At 60.8% G+C, this 24,971-nt stretch overlaps 2 protein-coding genes across 10 annotated transcripts; one reads left to right on the top strand and one right to left on the bottom strand.

Annotated features, from left to right (window-relative positions):
* The first annotated feature begins 183 nt into the window (after window positions 1-183).
* On the top strand, window positions 184-17,927 carry TCEA2 (transcription elongation factor A2). Of its 3 annotated transcripts, none has more exons than XM_061126794.1 (10): window positions 184-202; window positions 13,481-13,543; window positions 13,852-13,957; window positions 14,675-14,765; window positions 15,790-15,920; window positions 16,122-16,178; window positions 16,517-16,671; window positions 16,756-16,902; window positions 17,476-17,547; window positions 17,731-17,927. In XM_061126794.1, the coding sequence occupies exons 2-10, from the start codon at window positions 13,490-13,492 to the stop codon at window positions 17,737-17,739; spliced, it is 822 nt and encodes a 273-aa protein (XP_060982777.1). In that variant the 5' UTR covers window positions 184-202; window positions 13,481-13,489; the 3' UTR covers window positions 17,740-17,927. The 3 variants fall into 3 exon arrangements, with proteins under 3 accessions (XP_060982777.1, XP_060982775.1, XP_060982778.1); XM_061126792.1 differs by lacking the exon at window positions 184-202 and adding an exon at window positions 10,543-10,740; XM_061126795.1 differs by lacking the exon at window positions 184-202 and adding an exon at window positions 12,189-12,249.
* Window positions 17,928-18,761: 834 nt separating this feature from the next.
* Window positions 18,762-24,953, bottom strand: RGS19 (regulator of G protein signaling 19). 7 transcript variants are annotated; one of them, XM_061126785.1, is made up of 8 exons: window positions 24,859-24,947; window positions 24,277-24,414; window positions 22,825-23,295; window positions 21,624-21,730; window positions 21,296-21,417; window positions 19,948-20,022; window positions 19,629-19,869; window positions 18,762-19,555 (listed from the first exon to the last, which is right to left on the bottom strand). In XM_061126785.1, exons 4-8 carry the CDS (start codon window positions 21,651-21,653, stop codon window positions 19,364-19,366), a joined length of 660 nt encoding a protein of 219 aa, XP_060982768.1. In that variant the 5' UTR covers window positions 21,654-21,730; window positions 22,825-23,295; window positions 24,277-24,414; window positions 24,859-24,947; the 3' UTR covers window positions 18,762-19,363. The 7 variants fall into 7 exon arrangements, with proteins under 7 accessions (XP_060982768.1, XP_060982773.1, XP_060982769.1 ...); XM_061126790.1 differs by lacking the exon at window positions 22,825-23,295 and having other exon boundaries at window positions 24,859-24,946; XM_061126786.1 differs by lacking the exon at window positions 24,859-24,947 and having other exon boundaries at window positions 22,825-22,961; window positions 24,277-24,768.
* Window positions 24,954-24,971: the final 18 nt, after the last annotated feature.

Below are 24,971 nucleotides of genomic sequence, written 5' to 3'. Positions count from 1 at the left end.
TTGAGTAACCCAGGGCATCACTGCTCACTCGTCCTTCACCAACATGTGGAACTTGGAGTTCTGGGAACTCTGAGCCTCCCTCCTCCCCACTGCTCCCCAGGTCTGTTCATGGGATTAAGGGAGATGTTCACCGTGTCCCCCACCCTGCTCGCAAGCGCTGGAAAATCGGCAAACCGCAGCAGCTGAGTACCTGGAGGAGAGGGTAGGTGGCTGGCATCTATAGCAGAGCAAGGGAAGGAGTCCAGTGCTTGGAGCCCCGCGCCTCATCCCCCTCCCCAGGGCCTGATTGACCAGTTGTAATAGCTGGTTACCCAGTCCAGTCGGCCAGGCCAGTGCTGCTGCAGGAGTGAGGCTGGGGCAGGTGGCAGGAGGAGGGCCCTTCCCCTGGGCCATCAGACCCCTGAGGGTGTCCAGAGGAGCTGCCAGCCTCCTTGAAGTCCCCTCCCACCCCTTCCAGAGGGTGTCTGGGTTCCCAGACCCTGAGAGGTGTCCCCCAGGCAGGCTGCTTCCCTGCCCCCATGCTGAGGGTGGTTCTAGGGGGGCTGTGAGTGTGTGTGGGGTGGTTGTAGGATAAGTTTTCCCTCCTGCACATCCACTGGCAGTCTGGGAGCTCTATAGCTCCACTACCTCATGAGGAGTCCCATCTCATGTGTTGAGAGCTCCATGGTATGTGACCTCAGGTGACAGTGATCCTAGCTGTGGGTGGCCAGAACTCCTGGATCTGGTAGTCCCTCTAGGCCACAGTCAGGGCTTATGAGGGGGCAGGTCCCCTGTGGGTCTGACAGCTCCCACAAGCGGCTGCTCCTGAGCTGTCCTGCGGAGAGGCCAGCACCCCCACAGGGGTCCTCCACCATGAGGTCGGTTGGGTGTGTATCCCATCAGTGCAGGCTCGGTGGCTCCTATCAGGTTTCCATCTCCCAGGCTCTGGCGCCTAATTCATGAACACCGAGCGCATGCTGATGGACTGGGGATAGTTGATGGGGTCCCCTTGGGTCTGGGGGGAAGACTGGCTTTTCCTGGGAGATAGGCAAGAATGGGGGGCCTGAGGGTGGATGGGTGTACAACCTCTCCCAGAGGTGCCAGTTTCCCTTTGACCAATGTGGGTGGACTGGGGTTGGGAGAAGAGACATGTGAGGAAGACTTGGGGCTGAAGGATGGGTCCGTGGGACCAGCATCTGGCAGAGGTGACATCTCCCTGCAGCCTTCTGGGTGTGGTCTTGGGTCAAGGGCCTGGCTCAGCCTGAGCAGCAGGAGTCTGAGCTGATCACCACTGGGCTTGGGAAGGTGGCTTCTGGTTCCTCCACTCCAGCCCCTGACCTTGTGGATTTTCGGCTCCCTCGGGGCCCTGTTTGGGCCCCTGCAGCCCTTGAGAGCTGAGCAGCTCAAGCTGCTGGGAGCTCCCTGGCCAGAATTACCTCACCACCAGGGCCCCACCCCCCAGGAGGGCTGCTTTGCCTGGCGCCAGACATTGACCCTCCCTCTTGGCTGAGCTCCAGGATTCAGGTGTCCGGCTGTCACATCCTGTGAGCTGGGGCTCAGCAAGGCAGGGGAGAGCCTCCTGGGGTAACCCCTACCTCCTCGGTGTCAGGCTCCCCTCCTGTTTGTGCTGCCTGGCAAGGCTGACATTAGCTCTGGCCCACCATCCAGATGGGAAAACAGTGGGGTGGAAGCTGCAGTCAGGGTGGCCCTGACCTTGGAGCCTCAGGGCTGGGGATACGCCCCAGGGCTGTGGAAGGGCTGTCATGGGTGTGACCAGTTGGGCATCAGAGGTGTGTGTCTGTGTGTGGTCTGTGTGTCCATGTGTGTCTGTCTGCCTGGGTGTGGGGAAGAGACTGGACTCTGCCATAGGAGATGAGGTCCTGCGGGGAGTGGAGGTCTGGCCCTGGACATCCACCGGAGGAGGAGTTCCCAAAGACTTCTCCGGCCACCAAGCTATGGCCCCCAGTCCATCCATAGTCTGAGGGTGTTCCTATGTCTCCAGGACCCACCTGGTCCAAGTCTGCTGCTGCCCACTTTGGGAGGTTCTGTCTGTAACCCCGTCTCCCCAGACAGGAGGTGGGATGGCGGGCAAGCTTGTTCTGTGAGCGGGGGCTGGCCTGGGCGTCCAGTGGCCTCTGCCTTCCTGGCCCTCCACCCGCTCCCTCTCTCAGCCTGGACTGGACCCCTAGGCCCTGGGCAAAGCCTGCAAGGGATTCTGGGTAATCCCCTCAGTGCCTCTGAGTGGGAGATTGGCTGGGCTCTGGGGGTGGCGGACCTCCCAGGCACTGCCCGGGGCATAGACCTCACAGGCTCCTAGCCTCCTAGGCCTGGCTTGCTGCAGGAGCGGGAGCAGGGCTGGGACCAATTACTGAGTCCCTAGGGGCAGGACTTCCCTGCTCCTAGAGGGTGGGAGCAGGGTCCCCATCAGTTATGGGTCCAGGTGGAGAGGTCTCTGGTCTCCTGACTCCCGGGCTTTGGAGCCAGGCCACCCTGTTCAGGCCTTGCCTTGTGGTCCTGGAGACCAGGGCTCAGGCCTGGCCCAGATCCTCCTGTTCATCCTTGAAGCTGCCCCAAAGGCTGGATGGGAGTGGGGAGGCCACCCGATGGCTAGAACCAAGTGGGCACACTCCCCGTGTGCATGCATGACTCGTCCAGCAGCAGGCCTAATCCTGGGGGTGGCTGGAGCTCAGGCTTGGGGTGGCTGGCTTGTCCAGCCCATACCTTCCTGCTCTCAGTCCTGGTGTGCAGAGGGCCATGGGGGTGCGAAGGAGCTGGCGTGGTGCTCACACTCACAGGGCAGTGTCTCAGGAGTGCTGGGGTCAGGGCACGATTTGCCACTGTCACTGTCATGGGGACCTGGAAGTCCTGGTTAGAGCTGGGTGGTCTAGGAACTTAGGGTCAGTGTGCTCTTGGGGGTGCTTGTGGGGCATGTGGGAGAATGGCACCCCTGCAGGTCCCAGGGCTGTGGTGCTGGGGTTGGGTCTGCCCCTGAGTGCTTCAGACTAGCAGGACCAAGTGGGTGGGGGGGCTTCTCTGGGTTGAAGGGGACTTGTGAGTTGGGGGGGGCACCGAATGTAGCCTGTGTGAGGAGTCTTCTGTGATGGTGGCCTCATGGTGGGGGCAAATGGGCTGTGGCCGATCCTGATAGATCACTTTTGTGGATGTCCCAGGCGTTGGGGTCTGGCAGGGGCGCTGTGCTGGATGAGAGCTGGGGTCCCAAGCAGGGCGATCCCTGGGGCATTGTGGCCATGGTTGTTCTCCAGTGTCCTGCATTCTGTGTGGGCCTCTCTTGGTGCTCAGCGGGGGCTCCGTGGGAACCAGGCGGGGGGGCAGGGGGAGCCCCCAGGCTGCTCTCAGTTTCCATAGCAACAGCAGGGAGGAGCCAGGAAACACCAGCTCAGGAAGGAAGGCCACAGCTGCGAGGAGAGAGCGGAGGGCCAGCCTGGCTGAGCAGGCGCCAGACACTCTGTCTGTCCAGTTGTCCGGCACAGCTAGCCTGCCAGGCCTATTGCTCTGCCCTTGGCTCCGCCCCCATGCCAGTCAGTCCGGGCTCAGGCAGCCTCTGGGAAGGCGTCTTTGCTTAGACCTCGGCACCCCAGGCCCGGGTGATACAGGACTGGTGCCCTGGTTTCCTGGAGACTCTTGATGGGACAGAGATGGGCTCTCTGTGTGTCCTGCCTTGGGGTCTGTGTGTTGACACACCTGGGTATCCTGAACCCCCACCCTGTGTCTGCCCTGCCCTGGGCTGGCCCAGCCCCTCTTCTCTCCTGCCAGGCTCCAATGACAGTCCTCATTTGCCCTGGGAAGCATGGAAGGAGAAGCCAAGCCCTCCAGGTGGTCACTGGCCCCCGGGGCCTGGTGGGCAGTGCCACTGTGTGTTTCTTTTCTACTGAAGCCCTGGCCTTGGTAACAAATGGCTCTGATGGTCCAACCGATTGTGGCTGCCAGCTGGGCTAGGAGGCAGGCCTGTGTCTTGGGGACTAGCTGCCCCTTCTCTCTCAGGCTCAGGAGTCACCCATCCATCCACCCATTGGTCACTGACCCACCTGAACAGGTCAAGCCCTGTTCCAGGAGATAGTAGTGTAGCCGTGAACAAAACAGACCCAAGCGCTGCTTGTGGGGAGTTTCCATTCTGTTGGAGAGACACACAAATCAACAAATCCACAAAAAGTCAGAATCCAGGGTGCTAGGCTGTGGAGGAGAGAGGGTCTGTGTCAGGGTGCTCACTGCTTGTCCGTTCAGGAGGGGACTGTGGAGCCAACCCTGAAGACTACGTGAACGCAGTGAAGGGACACATGGGGAAGAGTGTTCTGTGTAGAGGAAACAGTATGTGCAAAGGCCCTGCGGCAGGCATGTGCAGGAGAGGGGACCAGGGCTGTGGGAGGCCTGGAGAGTCTTGCTTCCTTCTCTGAAGAAGACATGGGGGCTTGGGAAAGTTTTGAGCAGAGGAGCAGAGTGACCGGACTTAGCTCTCCACTCCACGCTGCTGTGTGGAGGTGGCCCAGTGCAGGCAGAAGGAAGTACTCACCACCTCTCCACCCGCAGAGAAGGCAGGGGTCGCTCTGGGAATGGGGCCTGGCTCCTGGGCCCGCTGGTCTGCTGTCCCAAAGGAATTTTCTTTGTCTCTCTCCCCCAGGGCAGGGCTGGTGTGCCTGGACCCCTGGGAGGCACTGCCTTGGGGACCCCTGTGAGTTAGACCTTCTGCTTTCATCAGGGCCCCTGACCCTGCTGCTGCTGAGGCCCCTGGGGAGGGGGAGGGTGGAGTGGCCGCCAGTTTGGCGGGCTGGCAGGGCAGGGAGGGCGGTGTTTCTGGGAATTGTGTGGGGGAAGCGCATTGTTAGAGCGAGCCTGGAGCAGGCCGCCAGGGCCTCTGCTGCTGGCCTCTGGGGGGTGCCTCCTGCCTCCCCAAAGTCCTGCTTCTGGGGGAGGGAGCTGGGCCTGGGCCAATCCCTGGGAGGGGCTGGGACTTTCCAGGAGAGGCTGCTGGGGGTGGTGCTTCTTCCCATTCTGCAGACCAGGAGACTGAGGCCCAGAGAGAGCACTGGCCAGATGAGATGTGCACTGGCATGCAGGATGGAGGACTCAGGCTGGACCTGGTCCCTGGTCACCGCCCTGCCTGAGCTCAGAGGCCAGGACCTGAGGGAGGCCTGAATGGGACTGGCTGGGGTCAGAGCACTGTGGCCCACGGATGGGCTGGAGGGCCTGGTGGAATAAAGTGCAGAAACAGCTGGGCACCGGGGTCAGGGAAGCACTGCCCACAGCACGGCAGAGGGAGTGGGGGTTTCTGGGACTGCGGCATCTCCCTGCCCGACCCATGTGGCCATGGGAAAGGGGAGGGGGCTCCGTGTGAGTTTGGCAGCACTGGGCTTCCCACCGAGGCCCCTGCCCCAGCCAGAAGGGAAGCAGGATTCGACCTGCGGGGGTCATGGCCGGCTCTGGGCGGGCAAGCGTGGGGACACAAATAGAAAAATAAATGGCCTGAGCTTCCGATGTTTCCGTGGTCTGAGGATGGGGGAGGGACAGGCCTCTGGGCCAATAGTGCAGCCCGTCTGTGTGCGATAGACCTTGAAGTGTTGTTGGGGTGTCCCCAAGCCGCTGTCAGGGCTGCATCTGCCCACAGAGCCCCTGGGACAGGCCAGGCTCCCCACAGAGTAGGGCTCCTGTGGGCAGACTCATGAGTCTCTCACCATAAAGGGGTCAAGTGTGCAAGACCCCTGCAGGATGGGACACAACTCCCACGTGACTTGGGTTGTGTGCCAACACCCCAGATACAGCAAAAAGGATGTGGGGTCTGGGGCCTCAGTGAGTACCCTGCTCTGGGTACAGCCAGGTTCACGTCATGATGCTGAGGTCACCCTGCAGGCACAGCTTTCTGGGGAGGGGATGAGGTGGGGTATGGGAGGATCTTGGGGCCCAGGCAGCTTGCTGGGGCAGACTCCCTGGAGGAGGAAGTTCCCAAGATTCAGTAGGGTCCAAGGGGTCTTGGGTGGATGGTGACTGTCCTGAGAAAGGTTCTAGGGGTCATGAACAAGGGGACCAGGGACTTCTAGGATGGAGAGTCAGGGGTTTGGGGGTTAGTCAGTCACTACTACTCCAGCTTGAGCCCTGGCCAGAGTGGGACTCACCCACACAACCCATAGATGAGTGTCTCTCTCCAGGACTAACCACAGTCTCACCTGGGCTGCTTCATGGTTGTGGCCAGAAACAACTGGACCTCCTGGCCTGGCAGGGGGTCGTGGTGGAGGGGCCTGGCCCACAGGCCATCTGTGGCTCACTCCCGCCACCTAGAGGCCTCTGCTCATCGTGGGGCCTGCAGGCCACAAGACAGGTCCAGGCCTGGACCCTGCATGGGGTCACACTCCTCCCCCTGTGGTGGTGGCTTCCATATGGGACTGCACCTTTTCAGGGTTCAGGGCTCCCGTCATGGGGCAAAGGGCTGTGGTCCCCAGGTCCAGCGGGAAAGCTCCCACCTCCCCTGTCACCCACCCCCACTTGCCTGTCCACTCTTCCCAATCACCCACCCTCCTCCCACACCTCCTGATCACTGGTGTCTTGGTCTCCCTTCGTCCACAGCCTTGGTGGCCTCAGTCAAGAGCCTCTGAGACATGCCTGGCTCCTCATGAGCTGTCTCTGGGCCTTGCCAGAGGTAGTAGGAGGAGGGCCTGAGGTGGGCCATCTGGGTTTTCCTCTCTGGCTGAGCTGGGGCAGGGCCCTTGTGCTCAGCTGACAGCCCCTTCTTGTCTCCCTGTCCCAAAGTAACCCCTGTCCCAGGGTTACCATGGAAACAATTACACTGAAAGACAGCAAATTATTTTCTAAAATGTGGGCTATAGCACCCAAGCGCTTCTTTATTGCAGCAGTTCAGGGCGGCAGTGAGCATGGCAGGATGCTGGGGGCATCAGCACAGTGGCTGAGACATGAAGGGGCTCTAGTTTGTGCTGTGGTCAGTTGGCCCTGCTGTGAGATGTTCACGGCTTAATTCGTAACTGAAGGGACAGTACGCATCCCTTGGAGAGCAATGCAGAGGCGACTGGGAGCCTTTCCTATAGGGTTTCTTTTCTGCCAGGGGATGGCCTCTGACTCCCAGGTTGAGACCCTGTCCTATTCTCCCTCCCACCTGGCCCAGTCTCCCTCCTCAGCTCACAGACCTGCCCTGCTTCCATCTCCCCCATCCCCCTAGTTGGCCCCTGACTTGTGGTCATCCCTGTCCCTTTTAGCAGCTTGGATATGGTCAATGGCTGGGGGACAAACTCCAAACCCCTGTAATACAGCCCCCAATTCCTCAAATCTCTGCCCTCCTCTGGGTGCCCAATGTTCAGTATCTACCCGGCTGGCTGGGAGGCCTGTACCTCTGCCATTTGAGGGCAAAGGACAAAACCCCCAGACCCCACCCACCCTGGGGGATAAGGGGCAAGGCTCTTCCTTCTTAACCAGCTCAGAGGTCATGCTTGAGTCTTTGTGGCTTAAAATGTCCAACCCAGCCGCACATTGGAAGCCTCCTTCACTCAAAGCCCGGCACTGGATGGGGTTAGGCAGGTGCCAGGGGCCTTGAAGACATGGGTAGGGCCCTCCCTCTGGACATGCTGAGCTCAGCCATGGCTTCTGACAAACCTGGAGCACAGGGGAGAGAGTGTCAACCCATATGGTCAGCATACAGCAAAGCACTGCAGATGTATGTCTGACAAACAGCTTCTGGTCCCTAACACTAGAGTCGCAAGGAGAGGATCAAGAAAGGCCTCTCAGAAGCATCACCTGTGCTGTAAAGAAGGGTTCATGCCAGACAGCAACTCAACCTTAGCAGAGGCACCAGTTGGGGCAGGGTCTGGGTCACCATTGTTAGGGAGCCAGCCTCGAGGCCAGACACCATCTGATTTCTCCCCAGGACAAACCAGGATAAAGTGCTGGGTATTAAGCAAAATGGCTGTTTGAGGAGGCCTTACAAATAGCTGTGAAAAGAAGAGAAGCAAGAAGCAAAGGAGAAAAGAAAAGATATACCCATTTGAATGCAGAGTCCCAAAGAATAGCAAGGAGAGATAAGAAAGCCTTCCTCAGTGATCAGTGCAAAGAAATAGAGGAAGACAATAGAATGGGAAAGACTAGAGATCTCTTCAAGAAAATTAGAGATACCACGGGAACATTTCATGCAAAGATGGGCACGATAAAGGACAGAAATGGTATGGACCTAACAGAAGCAGCAGATGTTAAGAGGTGGCAATAATACACAGAAGAAGTATACAAAAAAGATCTTCACAACCCAGATAATCACGATGGTATGATCACTCACCTAGACCCAGACATCCTGGAATGTGAAGTCAAGTGGGCCTTAGGAAGCATCACTACGAACAAAGCTAGTGGTGGTGATGGAATTCCAGTTGAGCTATCTCAAATCCTAAAAGATGATGCTGTGAAAGTGCTGCACTCAATATGCCAGCAAATTTGGAAAACTCAGCAGTGGCCACATGACTGGAAAAGGTCAGTTTTCATTCCAATCCCCAAAAAAGGCAATGCCAAAGAATGCTCAAGTTTAGTTCAGTTCAGTTCAGTCACTCAGTCGTGTCTGACTCTTTGCGACCCCATGAACCACAGCATGCCAGGCCTCCTTATCCATCACCAACTCCCAGAGTTTACCCAAACTCATGTCCATTGAGTCGGTGATGCCATCCAACCCTCTCATCCTCTGTCGTCCCCTTCTCCTCCCACCCTCAATTTTTCCCAGCATCAGGGTCTTTTCAGATGAGTCAGCTCTTCACATCAAGTGGCCAAAGTATTGGAGTTTCAACTTCAATCAAGAATGCTCAAACTACTGCACAATTGCACTCATCTCACACTCTATTAAAGTAATGTTCAAAATTCTCCAAGCCAGGCTTCACCAGTACGTGAACCGTGAACTTCCAGATCTTCAAGCTGGATTTAGAAAAGGTAGAGAACCAGAGATCAAATTGCCAACATCCGCTGGATCATCGAAAAAGCAAGAGAGTTCCAGAAAACATCTATTTCTGCATTATTGACTATGCCAAAGACTTTGACTGTGTGGATCACAACAAACTGGAAAATTCTTCAAGAGATGGGAATACCAGACCACCTGACGTGCCTCTTGAGAAATCTGTATGCAGGTCAGGAAGCAACAGTTAGAACTGGACATGGAACAACAGACTGGTTCCAAATAGGGAAAGGAGTACGTCAAGGCTGTATATTGTCACCCTGCTTATTTAACTTATATGCAGAGTACATCATGAGAAATGCTGGGCTGGATGAAACACAAGCTGTAATGAAGATTGCTGGGAGAAATATCAATAACCTCAGATATGCAGATGACACCGCTCTTATGGCACAAAGGGAAGAACTAAAGAGCCTCTTGATGAAAGGGAAAGAGGAATGTGAAAAAGTTGGCTTAAAACTCAACATTCAGAAAATGTAAGATCATGGCATCTGGTTCCATCACTTCATGGCAAATAGATGGGGAACCAGTGAGAGACTTTATTTTTTTGGGCTCCAAAATCATTGCAGATGGTGACTGCAGCCATGAAATTAAAAGACGCTTGCTCCTTGAAAGAAAAGTTAGGACCAACCTAGACAGCATATTAAAAAGCAGAGACATTACTTTGCCAGCAAAGGTCCGTCTAGTCAAAGCTATGGTTTTTCTAGTAGTGATGTATGGATGTGAGAGTTGGACTATAAAGAAAGCTGAGCACTGAAGAATTGATGCTTTTGAACTGTGGTGTTGGAGAAGAGTCTTGAGAGTCCCTTGACTGCAAGGAGATCCAACCAGTCAATCCTAAAGGAAATCAGTCCTGAATATTCATTGGAAGGACTGATGCTGAAACTGAAATTCCAATAGTTTGGCCACCTGATGTGAAGAATTGACTCACTTGAAAAGACCCTGATGCTGGGAAAGATTGAAGGCGGGAGAAGGGGACGACAGAGGGAGATGGTTGGATGGCATCACCGACTCAATGGACATGAGTTTGGGTAAACTCCGGGAGTTGGTGATGGACAGGGAGGCTGCCGTGCTGCAATCCATTGGGTCGCAAAGAGTCGGACAGGACTGAGCGACTGAACTGATTGACTGAGGCCTCCAGGGTTCCCGAGACGACAATTCTAACCAGAGCGCTCAGGGGGTCCGCGCAGGACTGGGATCGGGCAGTGGGCCCCGGACTGAAGAAGGTGGCAAAGGAGGTCTCAAGGGGTGGGGAGGGGATCGACCCCAGCGTGCTTTAGCGGCTTCTTGCAGTCGGACCCGGGTCGCCCCCGCGCGGTGTCCGGAGGAAAGTGCAGCGTTCGGAGCTGCGGCCCTTACGCACGGCCGGGTCCCGCGCTGCCGCAGCGCCCTCCGCCGACTAACCGGCCAGCGCGTGTGCTAGTGAGACTGAGTCCTCCTGTCCCGCAGGCCTCGGGCGGCGGCCTGCGTCAGAACTACACTTCCCTGGATGCCTTGCGCGCCTACCTGGCTCCTGGGAGTTGTGGTCGGGAGCGGGGCGGGCTCGCTCAGGGTGCGCGGGAGCGGGAACTACATGTCCCAAGATGCAGCGGGGCGTCGCGGGGGCCGGGGGTTTGAACGGAGGGTCTCCCGCCCGTGGCGGGGCTGCGTCTACTGCGGAGGGTGCGGGAGGCTGCGGCGGCCGTGGCCGGGGTCCGGGCCGGGAGGCTGAGGCTGGCACGGCGGGCGCTGGGGGCGCTGCCCCCGAGGCGATGATGGGCAAGGAGGAGGAGATAGCGCGGATCGCCCGGAGGCTGGACAAGATGGTGACCAAGAAGAGCGCGGTGAGGGGCGCGGGCCGTCAGGACCCCGGGACCCCCGCCCCGCCGAGCCCCCGCCGAGCCTGCCGAGCCCCCGTCAGGGTCGCGGTGACCATTCGAAGGGCAGGACGAGGCTCCGCCCTGGCAGAGACTCTCAGGACGCGGGGAGACCCCCGCCAGAGGCCGAGACCCCCATTCTGGGCCAGCCCTACCCTTCACCTCGCACCCACGGCAGAGGCCGCGATCCGACCTGGACCTTGTCCCGGGAACCACCCGCTTTGGACTCAGACCCCAACTGTCAGGCTGAGACCCCGCAGGCCTGGGATTCGCCCACTTCCACCCCTCACTCCAGACCCCCTCGGGAGGCCGGGCTGGCGGAGACCCTCCTCGGCCCCGCCCCTCCAGGCCTCGCTGAAGTCGGGGCCTGTACAGCCCTGACTGGCCGCCCGCCGCCTTGGCCTTCCTCCTCCCCATCCTGGGCATCCTCGCAGTCCCCCAGAACTCCCCGCCAAGGCCCACCCCGACTCAGAGCCCTCTGTCCCACCTTAGGTCTCCCACATCCTTTCTCCGCCTTCAAGAGTTTGGAGTGTGAGATTGGACCCCTTGTTCCCTGGAGCTGTGGCGCCTCCCCTGCCTCTGCCTGGTCTGGGGCTGCGGCAGCCCCGACGTCTCATTTCTCCAGCCAGCCGGCCAGAGGGCTTTCTTGGGTGGGAAGGCCTTTTCTTTCCTTGTCTGTTCAGTCGCCCAAGAACCAGGTTGCCCTAATAAATTCTTTCCCTTCCATAGCCATGGCTCAGCCAGCAGCTCCTGGGGAGTGGGTAAATGCGTAGACACCTCTGGAAAGAGCCCTAGGAGGCCCTGAGCCTGCCCTGGGAATCGCGGGGCGGCAGACTCCAGCCGGCCATGCTCGCTGTGGGGCAGGTCCTCCGTTGTCCCTAGGCCAGTGAACCTTTGGGAAAAACTGAGCTGGGACTCAGAGGGGCTAGCAGATGGGCCTCCAGTTCCAGGCCCCTCTCAGTTTTGGGCCTAGGTGACCTGCGTATGCTCACAGGAAGCATCTTTGGTGGGTGGTACCTGCCTCTAGGGGTGGAGGGGGTCCTGCTGCTCCTAGAGAGGCTCAATAAACAAAATCTGCTCTCTCCCCAGACTCAGCTCTTGGGGTGGGCGAGTGGTAATGGGAGTTGTGGGGGAGGTTCAGCTCGGGGCTTAAGATGCCTGCCCAACCACCCCAGGGCTGTGTGCCTTCACTGGTGGTTTGGGGCTGGCTTTTGGGCTGAGCATGGTTGAGTCAGTCTTTGGACAGGGTTCTCCACCCAGGCGGTGAAGGGGCCTGGTTCCCATGCTATCATTCATCCATCAAGCAACAACACTGCCTCATCCCCAAACCCTGCACAATGTTCACACCCCTGGGAGGTGGTGGGCAGCCCAGAGCAGGGATGTGGGAACATCTATGGCTGTTTCCAGAGATGCCAAGAGAAAAAAGTTGCTTTCCCCAGAGGAGACGAAACAAATGCCCTCCAGGTCGGGGCAGAGGTGGGTCATGGGACCCACGGGGGACTGGGTGGGGCCAGGCAGGGCTAGAGGAGGGGACACCTAGGTGGTGCACTGCGTGGATGGCAGCCCAGGGGAAAATGAGGAGGGGGGACAGATGTGGACTGGGAAGGGCGTGAGGAGGTTTGAGGCACCATGGACTGGTGAGTGAGAGCCAGCAGAGACTTCTGGTGGGTCCTAGTACCTTCAGGGCCCTTTGGGGAGCAGGGGGTCACGACTGGGAATCCTGTTTTATGCTTCCCTGGAGGCATCAGCAAGCTGGTCTCCTGCAGCCTGGGGCTCCATTTTGGGGAAGATGATTGCTGAGTTGCACTGTGCCCTTGTCTCTGGTGACCATTTGTCCCCTGTGAGGAGCTTACCACGGGGCTGGACTCTGCAGGGGTGATGAGGGGGAGGCTGCAGCCTGAGCAGAGATGCCATCCAGACTGGGGAGGCGCAGGCTGTGCCCTTCCCACAGCTAGGCTGCCTTGGGTGGCTGCCTCCCCCACGTCCTCAGAGAGAGACACACACGTGAAACCTCACTGGTGGCTTCCCTGAGGCTTCTGTGGAGGACGGCAAAGCCCAGAGCGGCTGGGGTGGCGCAAGGCCTCCCCCTCACTACAGAGCTGTGGTTTCAGCAGAGCTCTATGAGGAGATGGGGGCAGGTGGGTGGCTGGTGGTGGAAGCTGCAGGGCCAGAGGTCCTGAAGGGCCCCAGGGAGCTGTCTGCCGTGGCGTCATGTGGCTCATGTGTGCGCCCTGGAGGAAGCAGACGTGGGCGAGAGTGCTGGTCAGAGAAGGGAGACAGGGCTCTGTTGGGCCAGGCGAGGTGACACGGCTGGAGGGAGTGAGTAGGGTGTGGGGGTTCATGTGAGGAGAGCAGAGGCCCCTGAGGTCTTGGCCTCAGCAAGGGGCGCCCAGGAGAGGCTGCCAGAGTTACGTAGGTAGGGGACATGGGACCAGGCAGGAGTGGGCACTTCTCAGGGCTGTGTTTCTTCCTGGTGTGGCGCCCCTGCCAGGGAGGGCTGTGGCCCTTTCCCCTGTTGGCCCTGTGGTGGTGGGTTGGGATTAAGTGCAAAGCCGCTTATTGTGCCTCCGTTCCTGGGGCATCTGACCCAGGTGGGTCTCCAAATTGTCACTGCCTGTGTTTGTTCCCCCAACCCTCATGTGTAGGATGAGGTGGGCTCACCCACCAAGAGCTGAGAGTCATTTATGTGGGTCCTCCCTTCTTCCAGGAGGGAGCCATGGACCTGCTGCGGGAGCTGAAGGCCATGCCTGTCACACTGCATCTGCTGCAGGTAGGGCCCCGTGAGCCCCCCAGCTCCCAGCATCTGGCAGGGCTTCCTGCCCCTGCCCTGCCCTCGGTTGGCATGAATCCTTGCCCCTGAGGAAATGGTCCCTGCCTTTCTCTGTTGCTCCATGAGATAGGAATGGGCATTCAAGAGAAACCAACGGTGTCCCTTACTGAGGCTTGTGCAGATGGAATGGTCACCCTCAGGAAGGGCGCCCGCTCCCCTCACTGGTCCCTAGCCTTGCCCTGTGGGAGTCACCGTGGGTCTGTGGGAGGGTTTGCCCGCTGCCCCCAGCCTGGCCGCTTGCCTTGCAGTCCACCCGTGTTGGCATGTCCGTCAATGCCCTGCGGAAGCAGAGCTCGGACGAGGAGGTCGTCACACTAGCCAAGTCCCTCATCAAGTCCTGGAAGAAGCTCCTGGGTACGGGTCAAGCAGCCTGGGCTGAGTTTGGGGGCAAGGGGCACCCAAGACTCTGGCCCCTCGCTGGGTACCACTGGGTAGGGTGCTGGCCGTGCTGTCCTGGAGCAGGGAGTGACCAGTCTAGGAAGCACCAGGAGGAGAGGGGCTCCATGAGGAGGGAGGGGAGAGGTGGAGGGGGGCTGCTCTGAGCCCTGGAGGGGGACCTGACAGAGCTGGGGGAGGTCACGTGGGAAAGTGTCAGGGCAGCCAGGGGGCAGCCCCGGACCTGAGGGAGAAGAGCTTGGGGGGGAGGTGGAGGAGGAACAGGTAGGAAGGACATGGGTTTAAGAGGAGATGGATGGGGGGTGGTCTGCAGCCACTCAGAGGAAGTGGGGCTGTGGGGTGACTGGGATGCCACCACTGGACCCCAAGGTGCCCCTCCCTTCCCAGCTCCTCCTGGGCTCTGTCCAAACCCTCAGGAAAGAGAGCTGCATGTCCTGGGCTCCATCTCTGGGGGCTATCACTCTGCGGAGAGTTGCTGTAGTTAGGAGGCCTTTCCAGGACCTTCCTTGGCTGGGGAGAGAGGACCCTGGTCGTTAGCAGGAAGCTGGGGTTGGAGGCAGGGTCCGAGGGCTGGGGCTATGCCTTGGTGGTGGTCTGCCCTCCTCGCTGGCCCTGCGCTGCCCTCCTGGTCTGCCTTCTCCCGGCCAGCCCTTCCTTCTTTCCTGGCACCTGTAGATGCTTCAGACGCCAAAGCCAGGGAGCGGAGGAGGGGCGGGTCTCTGCCCACGTCGTCCTCCAAGGAGGCCTCCGAGGCCCAGGACCCCAGGTAGCGCTTCCAGAAGGCACATGCCTCCCCTCCATGGCCCTGCTTTCTCGGCAGACCAAGGTGCTGAGTTCTGGGAGCCCTGGGGCGGGGGAGCTGAGGTCCCCAAAACACATTGGTCCTTCCTGCTTCTTGGAAGGGACTCTCCCTGGGGTTGGCCTCTTGCTGCACACTGACCCCTTAGAGACTCCTCTGGGTCTTTTCAGACCCCAGCATCTGAGGGGAGGCTGAGTCTGCCTGGCTGCACGTGGCTGACACACACCTTGAGCAGGCCTGGGGGAGCCTGCTGCTCTCATCCCCGGCTCCAGGCCCAGTCCAGGGGTGGTTCTCACTGGCCAGTTCTGGATATCCCCCTTGGCCTGGTGTCTGTTGATGCCAGTCCCTCCTTCCCTGGGGATGCCCCAGCCTGTGGTGTGATGCAGGTTCTGGAGCCATGAGGCCTCTCTGCTGCCCTGGTGGTGGCTGTGGCTGAGAGGCAGCTGTGCTCTTGACCTCACTGGGCAGCAGTGGCCAAGGGCCAGGAAAAGCTGACCCTGAATCCATGGCATGGCCTTGTAGAGACATGGGCTCATCCGCCCACCTGCATGTGTTGTTTTTCCTCCAGGAAGCTGCCTGCTTCCACTGACTTCCATGGAGATCATGGGGTCACGAGATGTAGGGGTGTGAGAGGAGGGCTGGCTGGATACAGGGGGTGCCCAGACCTGCGAGGGGTAGGGCTGCCTGTGTAGTGGTACCAGATCTTGGATGACCCCTAGCCCCACCTGGCAGTCTGCATTGGGCACTGTGGCCCCATGTTACAGGCCTCCCTGAGGCAGAGACCCCATCTGGGATTGTGCCCCACCCAGTGAGCCTCACTGCCTCTGGCTGGACTGCATGGACACGCTGGAGTTGACTGCAGATGGGCAGGGTTGTGGGCTGCTGTCAGAGTGGAGCAGATGAGGTCTGGGGGCATCGTGACTGTGACGTTGGCTTTTCTGGGAACCGCATCTCATGGGGGTGCATGTGGCCCGAGCGGGCCTCTCTCCAGCCGCAAGAGGCCAGAACTGCCCAGGACACCCTCAACACCAAGGATCACCACGTTTCCCCCGGTGCCAGTCACCTGTGACGCTGTGCGAACCAAGTGTCGTGAGATGCTGACTGCTGCCCTGCAGACAGACCGTGAGTGCTTGGGTTGGGGCCACGCAGCACACCTCAGGGTCCTGGCTCCTGACACACATTCCATTCCCAGGTCTGGGCCCTGCCTGCCTGCAGAGGCCTGAATCCAACTGGTTGCTGCTGCCCTTGGGGGCGGGGATCCCACACAGGTTGAGGTGTGGGGGGTGGAGCTGGCAGGCAATTGGCCAGGGCTCCTTTTTACAGATGACCATGTGGCCATTGGTGCAGACTGCGAGTGCCTGGCGGGTCAGATCGAAGAATATATCCTTTGTATGGGGGATGGGCGCTGGGTGGGCTGAAGTTTCTGGGGGTCGCAGGGTTAAGGCCCAGTTCCCTTGGCGGCCACTGCGTGGTCCCCTGGACAGGGAAGTTGGGCAGTCGGGGGCCCTCCTAGACCCTATGGGGTCCGACCGCGCCTGCAGTGGACTTGGGTCCCAGACCCTGCGCCTGCAGTTGGGCCTCAGCCAGGAATGTGTCAGTGTCTGGAACCCGTGTTGCTGGCTTTTCTGACATAGTCCCCACAGAGAGGCCCTCACTATCCCAGGGACGGGTTGGAGGGCAGGGCGTTGGCCTTGGCACAGGTCCTTAAACGCCCGCACGTATCTTCCGGGACGTGGGAAACACAGACATGAAGTACAAGAACCGCGTGCGGAGCCGCCTCTCCAACCTCAAGGATGCCAAGAACCCCGGCCTGCGGCGCAATGTGCTGTGTGGTGCCATCACGCCCCAGCAGATTGCTGTCATGACCTCAGAGGTGAGCCTACCAGGGGCGCAGGGGGCTGCCCCTCGGGGGCCGCCCCTCGGGGGCCGCAGGCTAAGCATGTGCCCCTTGCCCTAGGACATGGCTAGCGATGAGCTGAAGGAGATCCGCAAGGCCATGACCAAGGAGGCCATCCGCGAGCACCAGATGGCACGCACGGGTGGCACACAGACGGACCTGTTTACCTGCGGCAAGTGCAGAAAGAAGAACTGCACCTACACACAGGTAAGTGCTGGCCTCCTCTGGGGCCCCGCCCTGCCCTTCCTCTGACAGCTGGGTCCCACTTGCGTGGGCGCACGTGGGGTGCGCTGTGTGAGAGATGCTGAGGTTTGGGTCTGACTTTAGCCTCCGATGGGGCTGGAAGTTGCTGTCACCCTTGGGGCCTCCTCCTTGCCGAGGTCCCCAGTAAGCAGCCTTCGGTGGTGGGTATAGCGTGCTCTGGGTCACTAAAGTTGGGGGGGCCTGGCCCAACTGTGTCGTTGCTGGCGGATGGGTGCCCGGTAGTGGCAGTGGGAATACACTGTAATGGAGGTAGACACTGATGGGGCCCCAAGAGATGTCAGGGGACCCTGTAAGCAGAAAGCAGTGGGGTGGCCCCAAGGTTGGGGTTGCTGGGTAGGCTCAGCCCAGGTCATCCAAGAGGGCCAAGGTGTCATGAGGCCAGTCCTGCCTGAGGATGTAGGGGGTGCTCCCCAGGTTGTGACTCCAGGGAAGTCCTGCTCCCAGGGGCCTCAAGCTGCCAGTGACTGAGGCCCTGGGGCTGGGTACCCCGCCATCACGTCCCCCCCCCCCCCACAGGTGCAGACCCGCAGCTCTGATGAGCCCATGACCACCTTCGTTGTCTGCAACGAGTGTGGGAACCGCTGGAAGGTAGGGGTGAGCTCAGGCCGTCCTGTTTTTGGAGGTAGTGGTTTGAAGTGTGAAATTGGGGATGGCCATGCCAGCCAGGCTCTCGGGAGCTGTGACGGTGGTGGATGGAGACCCCAGCCCTGCTTCCTGCCCTCTGGGGTCCTGCAGGCCATATGGCAGCTGCCTCTTGTCTGTTTCTTACAGTTCTGCTGAGCCCTTGTGCACGTGTGCCTGCAGCCTTGGGCCGTGGCCTCTGCTGGCCAGTGCCCTTTCCCCATCCTCTGCCGACAGATAACAGACACAGCTTCTTGGAAACCTGCCCTCAGAAGGCAGCACACCCTGCCCCTGTCCTACCTGCAGCACACCTTTCCCCTCAAATCATTAAATGTTTCTTTTTGCCACTGTTTTGTCCCTAGCCGTTGGTCCTGGTGGGCCATGCACAAGCTTGGGCTTCAAGCTGGGTCCCATCCCCTCACTTCTGGTCTGTCATCCCACCCTCCCCACTGCTGTGGGAACAGGCCATCTCCCTGGGACCAGGTGACACAGGCTTGGCCCGGTGGGACAGCCCTGGAGCAAAGAGCCAGTGTGTGCCCATGGGGGGGCAGGGCTGGGCATGCATAGCATGAATGTCTGGTTGGAGGGGTCTTGGGTGCACAGAGGACCCAGGGTCTCATGACCTCTCTAGGTACTGCAGCTCAGAGTCCAGGGATCATGCAGGGAGGCGAAATCTGGGCCCACAGCTGTGCCTGCCTGCAACCCTTCAGGATGTCCCTGCCCCACTGCTTGTGGAGGCAGTGTGAATGGGGGTGGACCCCTGATGAGGGTCCTGGGCCCCGGTGCAGCTCTGAATTGCTTTACCAACTGGAAATTCAGGGATCAGAGTGGCAAGCCTGTGCCTTGTGGGGCCTCTGACACAGTATAGGTGCCACTGCCTGGCACCCAGGTTCTCAGAAAGGTCACTGTGTCAGTGTCCTGTCCCAGCTGGCCCAGCCTTTGGAGACAGTCTTTGATACCTGCCAGGGACCCTGCCTGCCGAGGACCTGGCCAGTGCCTCTTGTTGTGTTGCCAGCTTTGATGGCAAGGTGCCTTGGGGGCTGCACTTGCCTGATCACAGGCCCTCAAATGGGGAGGGCTGAGCACCTGGTCCCTGCACCGGGCAGGGCTCCGCCCCTGCTGGGGGTCCCAGACAACTCCTCATCCTCTCAGAGAGGAAAGACTTTTGCTTTAAAAAGATCTTCAATAATAAGATTCTATTTTGGGAGTAAGAGGAGCGGAGTTAAATATGAAAACATTTTCTTTTTTTGATAAGACACACAGTGCCATGTTTCCTGGTTTAAACTCAATGATCATATAAAAGAGAAATCAGGTCCTGCTGCCTTGAGCCTAGTTCTGAGGTCCTCAGTCTGATCGCAGGGTGCAGACGGCTCCAGGCAGAGGTCTCCTTGTGTTACAGAACCAAACAGAAGGTCTGCTCTCCACGAAAGGGTTTCCCAGGGACCCTGTGAGGTTTGTGGCTCCAGGATGCTTCCAGGGAGGGTACCTCCTTTCCCCACGTGGGAACCCCAGCAGGAGGGCTCCGTGGCCAGAGGCAGGGGGTGATTGATTCAAGAAAGGTCGCCTGGGCTCAGAGGCACTCACGCCTGCCTCTCAGACGGACCCAGGGACACTGCGTCCCCGGGGTGGGGAAGGGGCCTCTGGCACTGCACCTGGCACTCTTGCCTGGGACCACCCCAGGGTGCTGGGCCCGGTGGATGTGCCTGACACCTGCTGAAGCGCTCTCGTGAAAGGAGTCTCTGCCGCGGGAGGCGTCCCACATCTGGGCGGCCACGTGGGCAGCCTAGGCCTCGCTAGAGGACTGGGAGGCTCCCTGGAGCAGCAGGGCGCGGTAGGCGGGGGAGCTGAGGAAGCGGGGGTAGGAGTCTCGGTGCATCAGCGTGTAAATCTGCAGCTGTGCGTCATCGAACGTGTGCGCCGACGGCTCCTGCATCTTCTTGTTGATGCCCTCCCGCACCCGGGAGTCCAGGCTCACCTGCGGGACAGGGGCCATGGTCAGGGGCGCGGAGGCGCCCCCGCCCTCCCACCCCGGGCCCGGCGCGGCGCACCTCCTTGGGGGACAGGATGGACACGTAGTCCTCGTAGATGAGCCGGGCCTTCTCGTCCACCACGTGCTGGTTGGCCTCGGCCTTGAGCTCCTCGCAGGCTAGCCAGAAGAGCATGTTCTCCTCGCTGTACTCCGTGCGCAGGAACTCCCGGAATACACTGCGACCCGCCGGGCTGTGCATCAGCTTGTCGAAGGACTGCGCCCAGCTCCGCACCTCTTCTGGGGTCGGTGTCGGCGTGGCGCTGCGGGGGGCATCCGGGCATCAGCTGGCCGCGTCAGGCTCCGCCCCCTCCCGCGCAGAGCCCCAAGGCCAGACTCACCAGACTTCGCAGCTGGGAAGGGGCTGCAGCCTGCTCTCCCGCGAGGCTCGCCAGGCCCGCCGCCGCTCTTCGTTCCTGCGGGCAGAGGGAACGGTGGCACTGTCCTCCAGGCACACGTATGCATGCAGGACACTCTGCACACAGGTGTTAGTACGGGCAGGAGGCCTCGGGGCTCTCAACACACAGGTGAACCCGTCGCAGGTGGGTCTGCTTCTTTCCCAGCCTTTGGTCCCGCCCTGGGACCGTCTTCTTGCCTTCCGGATTTCACAGGCCCCAGGTGTCGGCCTCCCTCCCTCCCTGGCCTGACCTAGACCCTCGCTGCTTTTTCCTGCAAACCCCACTGATGTGGTGAAAGCCCAGCCCGTGTGTCTGACCCCTGACTCTCCCCAGGGGATCTGCTTCCCTCCTTAGCTCTGAGCGCAGCATCAGTGATGGCTTCCAAGTCCACACCTCCAGCCAGACCTCTCACTAGGATCACTGACACGGCTAAGGACATCTCAGACTCAGGGTTTGGAGAGAACTCAGTTCCCTCCTTACCCCCACCTTTCAGATGCCAAACTCCTCTCCTGGTCCCTACAGGCAAAGGCTAAGTGGGTCCTAACAGTTCATGGCCTCCCATCTCTAACCCCAGGCAGTTTCTCTGTTTCAGGCCTGGGCTCAGGTCTCAGTTGTTCACTGGTCAGCTGATCCCCACTTGGGTCCCCTCAGCGCTGTCCACTCAACAGCCAAAGACTGAAAACCTGCAAAGGGCCATATGCCTCTGCAAGGCACAAAAACCCCAACAGGTTTCCTAGGTGCCTAGAAACTAGTTCACCCCTGGAGGCTCCATGCCTGCCCCCACCCACGGACTGTCCCAGGGCCAAGTCTCTGCTCAAAGCCCCTCCACCTGACGGTCTGTAGGACCTGCTTTTGTCTTGTTCTGTTTCAGTCCCCAGGGCTAGTCTGGGCCAGCTTACAGAGACAGACAGACAGACAAGACAGACACCGCCCCGCCCCAGCTTACAGCAGAGACGCAAACACACATGCACGCCAGGTGCCTGCATGTTACAGGAGACACCCCGCCCCCCCCCCCCCCCCCCCCCAGCTTAGAGTAGAAACACACACACAGCTGGCTTATAGTAGATACAGACACATACACACATGCACGCCAGGTGCCTGCATGTGGATACCACTTGCACTGACCACTGGTCACCAAGCCCCTGGATAAGTGCCGTGGGTGGCAGGGGTACCCTACTTGGAGGTGATGCCTCAAAAGCCTCCTAAGGGCTAAGGAGCAGGGTCCTGGATCCTAGGTCTGCTCAGCGCCCCCTCCCCACCAGGCACATCAAGCATCCCCAGGCCCACATACCAAGAGCAACTGCAACAGCAGCACCAGCACAAGCAGCAGGGGTTTCGCCTGGGGGGAGCCGGGGGGGCCGCATCATGACTGGACATCGAGGGGGGCTGGTCCGCCTCCTCTGGCCCTGTTTGCTGGGGGAAGACAGGGCTGCCTCAGCCTCCAGGCAGAGCCCATGGTTACCACCCGTTTTCCAGCCCCAACTGCCCACTGGAGGCCATGCTCGCTCCCAGGGCTATGATGCTTGTGGCCTCCCAGATGTCCAGGGGTCTCTGAACTCCTAGTCATGCCCTCAGCCCCCACCCCCCAAGGGGCAGAGGCCAGGGTGGAGGCAGCCCACCTGCTTCTCAGCCTCAGGTGGGGTGGGCATGGATGGGTGGAGGAGGTTGCCAGGGCTCCGCGGTGCCTGTTCCAGGACACCTGTTCCTGTCACCACAGCCTGGGGGTCTGAGAAGAGAGGCCGGGGTTCTCACTGAGAACCTGACACCCGCCCTGGCCTGCACCCCGCCAGGCATTCTGAGTCTCTCCCTACCTGCCTCCCTGGCCCCCCACCCCCACGGGCTCTCCCTGGCCTCCCACCTCCAGACTACTCTGCCCAGGCCCAACCCCCACTCTAGTCTACACCGCAGTTGTGAGGGGATAGGGATCAGGAAGGAGGGGACCCCAGACAAGATCTCCACAGGAGGTTCTGGGACACCCCCATCTGCTTGCTCCCTGGGAAGCCGGAAGCAGGGGTTCCTCTTTCTTGGTTTCCGGCTCCTGGCCCCTCCCAGGGGGCTGCAGGCCCCCAGAATCTGAGGCTTTCAGGGGTGATGGTGGACATTTGGAACCTCCATCCCAGCTCCCTCCATTCCAGGTTTTCCAGGGGATGGGTGGTGGGAGGTGGGGAGGCTGCTTCCCACCAGGAGTTCGGAAGGACTGCTGGGCCTTGGAGGACCCCCCATCTGCTCCCAGGGACTCCGCAGAGGGAGCAGACCAGGCCTGTGGCACGGAGCCCTGGAGTAGGACTTGGGGTTGTGGCAGGACGTCCTGAGGGTGCGGGCAGTGCAGCAGGAACGGGTGAGGAGGGCTGAGAGTCACCAGGCACCGCCGCCTTCTCAGCCCGGACGCTGGCTCCGCACCCAACCTTCGCTCCCGCACCCAACCTTCGACTGGCACCTCCGGGTCTCCCAGCCTCCCTTCCCCTCCCCACCCCCAGGCTGCGGAAACCGCTGCGGCCCCAGGCCTTGCCGCAGGCAGGCGGTGGCGCGTCTTGCTCCCGGGCTGGTAGGAGCCGCGGGGTCCCTTCCGCTCGGAGCGGCATCGGGGCGCACCTTCCCCTTCCGCAGTGCGGGCGTGCGGGGGGTGCCCAGTCCCACCCGGATGAGCGGCCCCTGTTGGGAACGCGGGGACCGAGGCGCGGGGCGGCCAATCAGGCTCCAGGAGGCAGTTTTGAACGCCTTCCCACCGGCCCTCACCCCACCCCCACCTCGGCCCAGGTGAGGCATCCCGCCCCCTCCCCCGGGGCCGGGGGCGGCCCCAGGCGCGTCTAGGGCGCGGACCTTCTGAAACCCCGCCGCGAGAGGCTCACGACTTGGTTTCACTTTATTTTCTCATTAAATGAACATTCTCTCTGCTGTCCCCCATTCCTCAGCTTTGGCCTTTCAGTGCCTGTTTGGTTCAGTTGGCCTCTTGGGGTCTGCGATGGCAGGAGAGGAAAACGATGTTGCAGGATGGGCCCCAGGGCGGTCACAGGCTGGGCAACCCCGGCGTCCCGTCTCCTGGCCAGGTGCTGGTGCCCAGAGGTGACAGCCCGAGATATCCACGCTGAGGGCACCAGAGTCTGAGCATGCAGAGGCCCCTGCCCTGACCCAGATCTGGGGGCCAGGTGTAGGGGCCCATGGGGTCTTGGCCCTTGGTCGCCTGCCTGGCTTCCCCTGGATCATGGGAAGGTGGACCATCAAGCTTCCAGCAAACAGACAAGATGGGGAAACAGCAGCCCCACAGCTTGCCTTCCCGCAGGGGTCAAGTTTCTAGGGAAAGGAAGGGGTGTGGCAACCTCTGAGGTCTGGTAGCTGTACCCCAGTCGGGCTGTGACTTCCCCAGGCAGAGCGGCTCTTCCTCCTCTGCATCTCCACCCACTGTGAGTGGGGGCAGGGCCCCAATTCCCCCCCACCGCCCCCTAGCTCCCTGAAGATTAAACTCCCTAGCCTGCCTTCTCCAAATCATCTCTGAACTGGAGGAGGGGACCTGCCTGAGAGTGCAGCGCCCAGGTGCTGGGGACCGAGTTTGTGGCAGAGAGGGGGAGAGGCTGCCCCTCTGCCCTGGTTGTAGGCCCTGGACCTTGTCGCCCACCCCTGGACCTGGCTCCCTGCACCATCCCCAGGCCGGCTGGGACCACTTATGCCTCTGGGGCACCTGCTTTCTCTCCTGGTGAGGGTACAGGATCAGAATCAGAGCTCCTGCTCCTCATCCGGGCATGTGGAAGGGGGCTCCTTCCCCTTCCCCAGCCCCATCCAGGCTTTGGCCCTTAGATCTGGGATGGGAGAAGCTGGACGGGCAGTAAGTCTGGCCTCTGGGGACAGAGGTTCCCTCGGGAACAGCTGCTGCTCTGCTCCACAGAAGGAAAAAGAACGTCCCCGAGCCCGCCCAGTCCAAAAAAAGAATAAGAAAATGTGACAATCCCAGGAAAAAATGCCATAACCTTTGTGAGGGGGGTTGCCAGAGGGGGTCCATTCTCTTCTCATCCTCCTCAGCACCTTTCCTGTCTGCTTCGCCCCCGCCCCTCCACCACTGGGCTGGTAGGGAAGTCCCAGCCTAGCGGCTCCAAGGCAGGCCAATCTTCCTAGCCCTGGTGACCCTCGCCCCAGCCCACCTCTGCAATGGCAGGGGCAACCCACTTCTCTCTCTCCCTCTCCCAGCGAATAGGGTCTGGCCTGGGGAAGTCTGCCCCTTTCTCCGGCCTCTGACGCCCCCACCCTACCCTCAAGGAACTCGCCACGCGCCCCACTCACCAGCGACCCAAAGGCGAGGTGGGGGCGGGAGGGGCCAGGTCGTTCTGGGCCCCACCCTGGCTGCCGAAGGGGCGTGCACTGCAGCAGCAGGACTCAAGTCAGACGGCAGGAGGTCCTCCTGCGCGTTCTGGCGCGACGCTGGCGCCAGAAGCCCCCGATCAGCTCGGGCCGGGGGCGCAGCGCCTCCCCTCCGACTGGCGGGGATGAGTGGCTGCCAGATCCAGCGGGGTGGGGGCGGGGGCAGTACGGGTGTCCCGCCTCGGCCCCTCCCCACCAGGCTGAAGGGGGGACGGGAGACGCGGAAACCTGGGTTCTTCCGGCCCCCCCCCCCCAACTTTGAGCAATCACTTCCCCAGGCTTTGAGCTGCAGAAAAAGGGGAACCCGCTTGCAACGCCCCCTCCCCCACGCGCGGGGACGGAATCCAGTCCCGCCGCGGCCCAGGGTCCACGTGGACCCCGCGGCGGGAGTCCTTGGGGCGCGGATCTGGGCGCCGGTTTCCGAAGCTCCCGCCCCGCACAGCCCACGGGCCCCGGGCCGGAGGGGCAGGGCCGCCGTCCTGGGCGCCGCGCGCGCGCACTCACCGGCCGCGCTCCCGAGCCGCTCGCGCCTCAGCCGCCGGCCCGCGCGCTCCGAGGTCCAGCCGGATCGTCGGGGAGCGGGCGCAGGCTGCAGTGCGCAGGCGCCTCGGCCGCAC

This window comes from Dama dama, chromosome 23, assembly GCF_033118175.1.
Source record: "Dama dama isolate Ldn47 chromosome 23, ASM3311817v1, whole genome shotgun sequence".
Taxonomy (NCBI): domain Eukaryota; kingdom Metazoa; phylum Chordata; class Mammalia; order Artiodactyla; family Cervidae; genus Dama; species Dama dama.
Note: the sequence above shows the minus strand (reverse complement) of the source record. Positions and strands in the feature narration are given on the sequence as shown.

What these genes read in the sequence shown, in the direction of transcription:
- TCEA2 (XM_061126792.1), top strand. Translation starts at nt 10,669, where the DNA reads ATGATGGGCAAGGAGGAGGAGATAGCGCGGATCGCCCGGAGGCTGGAC. An exon ending in TGCTGCCCTGCAGACAGACC is followed by an intron (nt 15,921 to 16,121) that starts GTGAGTGCTTGG and finishes TCCTTTTTACAG; the next exon opens with ATGACCATGTGGCCATTGGT. An exon ending in TTGCTGTCATGACCTCAGAG is followed by an intron (nt 16,672 to 16,755) that starts GTGAGCCTACCA and finishes CCCTTGCCCTAG; the next exon opens with GACATGGCTAGCGATGAGCT.
- RGS19 (XM_061126784.1), bottom strand. Translation starts at nt 21,653, where the DNA reads ATGCCCACCCCACCTGAGGCTGAGAAGCAG. An exon ending in TGCTGTTGCAGTTGCTCTTG is followed by an intron (nt 20,023 to 21,295) that starts GTATGTGGGCCT and finishes CTCTGCCCGCAG; the next exon opens with GAACGAAGAGCGGCGGCGGG. An exon ending in CTTCCCAGCTGCGAAGTCTG is followed by an intron (nt 19,870 to 19,947) that starts GTGAGTCTGGCC and finishes TGCCCCCCGCAG; the next exon opens with CGCCACGCCGACACCGACCC.